The sequence below is a fragment of the Necator americanus genome, chromosome III (assembly GCF_031761385.1).
Source record: "Necator americanus strain Aroian chromosome III, whole genome shotgun sequence".
Lineage (NCBI taxonomy): Eukaryota > Metazoa > Nematoda > Chromadorea > Rhabditida > Ancylostomatidae > Necator > Necator americanus.
This window is the reverse complement of record NC_087373.1, coordinates 41090174-41098868: the sequence shown is the minus strand read 5'-3', so window position 1 is coordinate 41098868 and position 8695 is coordinate 41090174. Positions and strand designations below refer to the sequence as shown.

The following is an 8695-nucleotide window of genomic DNA, read 5'->3' as shown; positions in this document are numbered from 1 at the left end:
AAATGAAAGTAATGTGAGAAAAAGTCAGAATTGAGGTATGAGTTGACACTTCTTCGATTTTGGGGGAATACATCTAATGTACTTTCCCAATTAACGCATAAGTTTTACAACGAATTATCAAAAACAAAAAAAAAAGACCTTTCAAATTATTTAGACGATTTATAAAGCATTATAAACAAAAACCGATAGAATTCCCTCTAATTTCTCAAATCACGCAAATCCAATCGCCACACACTTATCTTACAAAGAGGACAAAAAGGTAACCTCTTACAAGTGATGACAAGACACACAAAAATCGAGCTAACCTATGAAATTTGGCCGATGGAGTAATGAATAAGCCGTAAGCACTCAAAATAAGAACTTATTTGAAAGCGCAGAGTTCATCTGCACTTCTACGTTGTTTTTGCACAGCACCGTTCGTCATGGGACTTTAATTGTTTTTTGCACGTCTTTAGAAGCCTGAACGTGATTCAAATTTATGAAACTAATTAATCGAATTCACCCGTTCAAATTCTATTCCGTGACTTTTATTGACCGTCAGTAATGACGATATGGATCATACGCTACTCTTGTGGAGCTGGATCCGACTTACTCGTCTTCCGCAAGAAAAACATGGAATTGGATGTTTTATTTCATTAACCGTGCTATCCTTCTGATTTGATTGATCTCATCACGCAACTAGTTGTAGTGGCATTTTTTGGAAACAAAACTGTTCTCTTTTGGATGAACTCATTCGGTAATCACGAATTTGAATATATACATATAACTGTTTGAATATCCAGGTAACGCCGAACATCAGACTCGTTGCGTTGCACGCTTCGTCCACCCTTCACTGATCAATAGAACTTAAATGTAGTAGTATTTTCGGAAAAGTTAATTTTCTATTTTCTTCTAATGCTTTTTCCGTTCTTTAGTACCAGATATTCAAAGCACACAATTATTGTGAATTATCTTGAATTGGAGTGACGATTCCATGGTCTTCTACCTAAGCGTGTCCGTATTACATCTTAAGAATATTCAAACTCTATTTTGCACCTACATATATTCCTTCGATGCCGTAAAAATTCGGAAACATAGTTCGCAGCACGAGTTTTTCTTCTCTTTCTTCTCGACAACTAGCGGAGAATGCGCTAACGTGAAATGAACGTTATTATCGAACTGATAAAGATAAACTTCCACCTCAGATCATGTCAACTGTTAGCTATTATACAGGCAGCAGTTTGCATTCGTGTTTCCTATTTACGAAGAAAAGATTTTACCAACCTGGTCAGGCAGAAGTGAAGCGGAATAGATGGAAAAGTATATACATAGCTATGAAAACCGACACCCGGTCTCATGCGCACAACGTTTCGTTTACTTCTTGGCTAATCCACTTCGAGATTTTGTCCGGAACTACTGCCCCATGGGTCCCGTCTAAACAATTTTACCATTTTCTAGCGCTGGCGCACCAACTCGACGCCGTGGGACCCGCCCCACCCCATTTTATCGACTTCTGGCGCCAGTGCATCAACTCGGTACCATGGGACCCGTCCCACGTAAATTTAGCGCTTTCTGCGAACACTTGAAACGTTCGAGTGTTTTTCTAATGTATTGCAGTCTCGCAAGCAACCACAGTCCCTCTTTTGAGAGGAAAATCTACCGAAATGTAGGAGGAAAAATTAGAAAGCGCATTAATGAGTAGGCGTTTGGCATTCAAAAATGCAGATTTCGTTGTTTCTAGAGGTCGTAAAGAAGTAAGAAGTAAGGCCAATAATTTCTTAATTATGAAGCGCAAAGCACTATCAAATCAAAGAAATTCATGATAATTACTTTTTCCTTTAACTCATATTTCTTTTCTGAAGCTAACTTAGATAGAGCTTCTTTACTCCCTTATTAGCTCAATTTCATCGCTTATCTCCACTTGTGTGCATTCGTCAGTTCCTAAACGGAAACGTCATATCTGAGAGCTTTTCGATGGGCGATCCTGTATCACTCTAGGAATCTAGATCCTAACGAGAAAATTGAATTCACCTTTGTCTCTAGAGAATTTATAGAGGGGTGCAAATCGCAGTTCTCTATTTGAGACTGACATCTTCATTACATTGATACCGGTTATTCAATGTATTATATTTCCATCTACTCACATTCATTTGTTTTGCATTCGTTAATTCGGTAATGACTTTTTTATTCGTAGTAGTCTGGTTTGCTTCTACAAATAGCCGCGTATACGACCCTGTCTGCTACTTGCCTACGGTGTCCCCACTTGTACCAAATGCAATCACATATTTGAGTGTACGCTCTGGGCACGTATAAGCTATATAGCTTGTACAGTTATATGACGAAAGTCACTCAAATGTTGGATACCTCAACCAAAATAGATAAAGTACCTGGGATCGTAAAGCAGTTAGATTTCTTTCCCATCAATGGTGGACTTTCATATTACTCCTATTAATAAGCGAAAAAGAGACAACAACAACTAGAACTAAGGATAAAATTAGTGAAAAATACGCTCCACGAGTTGCCGAATAGCGACGTTCATTGTAAATATCATGCAACACAGTTCTGAACGCTTGAGAGATAGATGTCTTTTTTGGGGAGAAAGTTGATGTTCTAGTAACGCATTGCATTCAAAACCCTAGACCGCAACTCGACTTAAAACAGAGTTACCTGCGTCTCGTGCCCTGTATCTTCTGATAAAAACACACAAGTTGATCTTTGACAGTGATCGTGCCTCTGAACATCCTTCAACGTTCAAGGTAAAACCTCACTACGCCACGTTGGAGGTTCCACAGACGGGATCACTTTTTTCTCAAAGTGTTGGTGCAGCTGCTGAAATTCGTAGCAGCTCACCTTACGAACGAACACTCGCATGCTTTTCCACCACTCAAATACATTTTTCATAACTCATGTGTAATGGACTCTACGATCACTGCTTTGTACTAGAACGTCTCCAATGACTTTTCAATACAATGGTTTTTGAGCATTCAACTGAACAACAGAACTCAACCAACCTGTACGGATTATCCGTGGAACAGTTGATTGTTGTTGTTTAAAGAAATGTCTCAAATGTCTTTAGATGGTCAGAGGACCATTTTGTACAAATCAGGGGCCTATGGGCCAATGGGACAACCGCCCCAACGTTTGCCATTGCTTTCGCGGGTAGAAATTGAGGTACCTATTTGAGAAGCACATCATTTGATTTATTGCCGATACACTGACGACTGCTTTCTTGTCTGCTAAACTCAAGCAGAGGTAGACAATTGTTTCAAGACCATAAATAAACAGTCCTAGCACATAACGTTTACTCTGGATAAGCCTTAAAGGGAGATGGTTACCTTTCCTCAATGTCTAAATACATTCTTTAGGCTTGTCATGTCGACTTTCGGTTAAAGAAAAACTCTTCGGTTTCCCTTGTGGAACCGTATGTTGAAGCTGAGAACAACAGGACGCTGAGTCGAATACGACATCCAAAACAGCTCTAGATTTTAGGATATCGGACTGAGAAGTGTTCCTCGTTAGAACGTAGTCGAGCTGAAGTTAGAGAGTTCTCATCTACCGTTTGCGACGCTCTTAAAGAGTCAAAATGACATGACCTTTGCTGCCTGAGCTGATATCGTCGATTATTCCCCTCAAACGTGAAAGCGAGTATGAGGTGGCACAGCAGAGGCAGTGCGCCGTTATGTACCTTTGGCTAGGAAGCTTCTAGAACCTCATAGCTTCACCTGAGCCTCCAAGAAAAAAGCGTGTCCTTAGCTTTCAAAAGGCAATGTCTTTTTAGGAGATGGGTAGCCAAAGTAATATTTTCAAGTAATGCCGTCTGGTGTTCTAGATATGTTATTAACTTTGTACCTCTGTTAAAGGTAGATAGAACTAGACCATAATGTTCTTTTAACTATGCTTGCGCTCGATGTCAATTCTATAAGTACATCCGACTTATTACAGGAGGCTGGTGAAGTGTAATCGGTAAGAAGTTCGGCTCTCGATAAAAACACTACATTGTTATGTCAGCAGACCTTCGTGAGTCGTTGTTCAAGCTCTACACGCGTTCATAAACCCCAAATGATTCTGAGTTAGAGTCAAATGAGTAGAAGCAAACATTGATCAATACCACATGCTTTGTCACTTTATCCTCCCCGTTCTACTATAAAGACCTACAAGAAAGTAAACCAATCCATGGCCCAAATCAAACCACTGGCCAGCTTTTCTTTTGGAAATTTTGTGTGGTCGGACTGCCGACTAACAAATCAGAACATTTGTTCATAACAACGTGGTTGGCGAAAGCAATAATCCATGTACCGAAACAAAATTGCAGGTTTAGCCTTCCAATTACGATTATGGAGGAAACATCAAGATCTGATTTATTGTTGCATAAAACAGTTCCCGATCTACCTTAAAATTTTCCAAACTATGCACACATAAAAAATCATCAATAAGAAGCCCGGCAGTACATGCAAAATGATGTTTTCTATATGTGCTGTTATTTTGAATATATGGGTTGGGAATAGCAGAAATTTGGACGCGAGAAAATGGCTAACACTATTGATCTCGTTTTGTAGAGATCAAAAAGCCCGTAGATGATCTCCAAATGCGATCGCAACAAGAATGAACTATAGAATATGTGTTGGAAGAAACGATAACACATACAGTAAAATACAAAAGCAGTGAAGACACAGACACCTTCACCTGAAGCTTTATGGTGCCTCGCTGGTCACTGAAGTGAAGTCCTCTATGCTGTCAGAAAGTGGCATAGAAATATTCCTGATGAAAATCACCAGCAGTAGCTGATGAAGTGTCACGAAAACTACCGATCCTATTCGCAACACCTGATCACCATCTGTTTCGTACGTTTCTCGCATCGTTTTTCTTCGCACAGAAAGTCGGCAGACAGTACGGTAGAAGGGTGTAACAAATGCCAACTCATTAGCAGGTGCTTTGGCGGTGCCAGATCTGCCACCAGGCCAAGACTTCTTTTTGAAGGATACAACAACGTGGTCGCTAGCAAATCTTAAGGTATTTTTTACAGTGGAGAGTGAAGGTCGCATTAAAATGAGTCTGGAGAACCGAGAAACAAAAATAATTCTTAATAAAAGGTACACTAGAATTCAATCTGAGCTCGAACACTTGATTGGTGTCGCAAACAGAAAGTACATGGGCTTTTTGCTTCTCACCTGGCTTAGCCACCACACATACAACTGAGTGATAAACAGGACCAAGGATAAAATATCTGGCGTATCCATCCACTAGCAATGGCCAACGCGTTTCTACTGCAGTTCGTAGTTGTCGAGGTTATGGAACGAGTGTTGGCATATTCATTTACTTGCGCGAGGAAGTCGATGTACCAAGTCAGCGTGTTTATTCTCCCAGACAAGGTAGGTACCAATTCATCGATCCCGAAGAGATGAGAGGCTTGGTTGGCCCTACAGCGGTTTCGAACCATCGACCTGCCGCCACAGCGGACCTCTTAGCGGAAAACATATGCTATGTACGCTTCCAGACATCTAACCACAACACAAGTCACAATTCAACACGAGAGTAGAGTAAGAACCGCATCAGAGAATTACGAAATTGTCGGTATTGTCTCAAGAGACGTGCAGCCGTGATGATAGCCAACTACCGTGCAATAGGATTTTTGCGCTAGTAATAACTAGGGAGCCAGTAGTAACGCACTATGTATACTATATCCCATACGTCAAAGAACGCAAGGACCGTGGGACAAAACCAGCTCGTTAGGAGAGTGCATTTCGGTTTTTTGCTTAATTTTGAGGTTTTGTCCGCTATCCAAAATGTTGGGTTTGTGCGACAAAACACAACCATCCCAAATGGATGATCGCTGCGAAGTTTGGGATGATTTAGATGTTTTTCTATCTTAATAAGTGGACTCCGCGATAACGCGCGACGAGCAAGCTGGCTGTCGTGCTGCCCAATCTACCAGATCAGACCAGGTTGACCAGGTGATCATGGTTAGGAAATCTGGCAGCGGTATTCGAAGCCAGTACAGTTAACCTGATGCGTGCAAATAGACATGGGTCTCCTCGAGTCCTCGAACGGAAATCAGGGGGGACGGACAACCGATCAATGTCGTCGATGAGTTCTGTTATCAGTGGTGTACCTTGAAGAATAACAACACCTACAAGGAAGATATTCGGCAAAGAAGCGCTAAGATCGCTTTTCCATTCAACTCATTAAAGAAGTATCTGTGGTCGATCCCCATCTCCAACGAAGTCAAGCTGCGAGTCTACTTATCCACAATTCGCCCCATCGTGAGCTGTGATAAAGAGACTTGATTGCACGAAAAGGAAGCAACTTAGAACTTAACAACTTAGAGGGCTGCTTGGCCACGTTTGGCCTAAGGTATGCCACAATGAAGACCTTTACGATGGAATAGATGTGGTGTATTGACGGACGTGGAAGATATCAACATCTTGCACAGCCACCGAAAGTGGCTACAGAAGGTCGTCTTCGCTTGCTTGGAAACGATATATATATATATATATATATCGTCCCCAAAGAGCGGGTGTGGTGTAGCGGTTAGAGGTTCCGCTTCCTGCACGATCGATCGGAGGTTCGAATCCGCCCTAGTGCTCACCAAGCCTTTCATCCCTCCGAGGTCGATTAATTGGTACCAGACTTGTCTGGGAGGATAAAAGCACTGACTTGACACATCGGCTAGCCACCGCAAGTCATTGTAAAGGCCAGATACACGTTCGTAAACCTCAAACGATTCTGAATTGAAGTGAACGTGGGGGCGCATCCCAAGCGGATTGATTAACGCCAGAAACTTTAACTTTAACTTTATCGCCCCCAAGTAAGCGAAGACGACCTTCTGTAGCCACTTTCGATATTAAAGAGACTATCAAATTACCTTGTTCAGCGAATTCTGAGGAGTTTGTCGGGTTCAAGCTGGAAGAGGACATCTCGCAGAAAGCGGAAGTTATGGACTGAGGTGGTGACAGAGTACCGAAAGATACTCGTCGTGGATAGGCATTTCAGGCGAGACGTAAGGTTACGCAGTATATGGAATAGAATAGAATTGAATGGTTTGGTTCTGTGCAAGCTCTCGCAGAAGATCGAGACAGTTGAGCAGAGCCATGTTCAAGCAGCTCGACGAACATGCGGGCAGTCGCGCCAGGCGATAATATCAGACTACCGATTAAGTCAAATGTCAATCCTATCAATATTCAGCTGACCACCGAGAGAGTATAGATGCAAAAGTCGCATAGACCGACAAATGGATGAAGTTCATTAATTGCAGAAATCGTTGTAAACTTTTTCATGCTAAAATTAAAGTTCCACGCTACAGACTGACTTCCACTATGCCGACAGAGAAAACTGGGAAGCTACTCATGAACTCAATTACACCTATGCAACAACTGTTCAATAGTTAAATAAGCTGCACAGGAAATCATTCCTCTCTTGGAATATAATAAGAAATATTTCTTTGAATCCAATATTCGCTCTGCATATTTAGGAAAGAAATCATTATTGTAGCCTACAGAAAAGGGACCGAAGTTGAAAATATCGGCCACCGATCGCTGTCTTGGATATTGTATCTCAAAGTGCTCAACACTTAATTAACAAACTATCTTAATTAACAAGCTATCATCAAGGCTGGTGTGACCATAAATCTCGACTCTTTCGAATAAGCGACTACCTTAATTAATTTAATATTTTTGGGGAGTCATTAACCCTATGATTCAGCCTGGTATTATTGCAAACATAATTCATATCGGCTATGTTATTTATTCACATAAAACCTGAGAGTTCTCGTGAGTATGCTTAACGTAGATATGCAAGGCCATAAAATTAAATAGGAATCTCATTGCTTTACTATTTTCTTAGCGCTTGAAAATGAATCTGACTAAAAGTTAGCACAGAAAAGAGAAAAGAATGTATAGGAAAAATAAGAGAAAAAGTGAGCAGTTCTTATAATTCTAACCAGTTCTACTACGAAGTAAAAAATTCCATGAGAAAACCTCCAACTGCTCAGTGTGGAATCTTATTAAAGAATTGCAATAGCACAAAATTCTTCCCAGTGGGCTCTGGACTAATCCTCGGCGTAGTAGGTCATTCCGCCCTCCCGGATCTGCTACGCCTACGCATGAGACTCGATAGGAAAATTAACGGAAATGAAAGACTCAAATTAAATTCATCATTGAGCACGTCCACTGTGACAGAAAACTCGGAAAAATGGGTGTGACGAGACAACATGCGATGCGCGGAGAGCTAAGCACTGCCGAAAACGGTGTGTATGCAATTTATTATCATTGAGGACGACAGTGTGGGTGTGCATGCCAATTTCAGGACGAGTAAATGACGACATTGTCGTTCATGCATGATGATGTCAACGATAAACAATTTGCTTGTTTCTAGGATTCCGAAGACACCTCCCCAATTAGGTGTGATAAAGGTTCTGGCCGCTTGACTCGTGACGTTCATAGCTAGTGTCTGGTGCGGTTCACAAAAATTTCAACATTTGAAAAGCCGGTAATACGGGAGTACAAATGTGAGGTGCGGTCGTCTTCAGTGGATGTCAAGTCAGTCTACGTAATCCACTCTAAGTAAATTTAAGTCTGCTTCCTAAAGCACACCCCGGAATTTCACAATCGACCTCATTACTACTTTTGCTTCGTAATTCGTTTAAATTGATGAAAAAAAAACCAAACCGCTGAGCATGAACTGAAAGACAAATGAAATGAAGACATTTCTTGAAAGTGAT

At 41.2% G+C, this 8695-nt stretch overlaps 1 protein-coding gene across 1 annotated transcript; it reads right to left on the bottom strand.

Moving 5' to 3' along the window:
- Positions 1 to 4670: 4670 nt before the first annotated feature.
- RB195_012502 (uncharacterized protein) lies at positions 4671 to 5021 on the bottom strand (the record flags this gene model as incomplete). Its single annotated transcript, XM_064194390.1, has 1 exon — positions 4671 to 5021. The coding sequence occupies one exon, from the start codon at positions 5019 to 5021 to the stop codon at positions 4671 to 4673; it is 351 nt and encodes a 116-aa protein (XP_064051973.1).
- Between the last annotated feature and the right edge of the window lie 3674 nt (positions 5022 to 8695).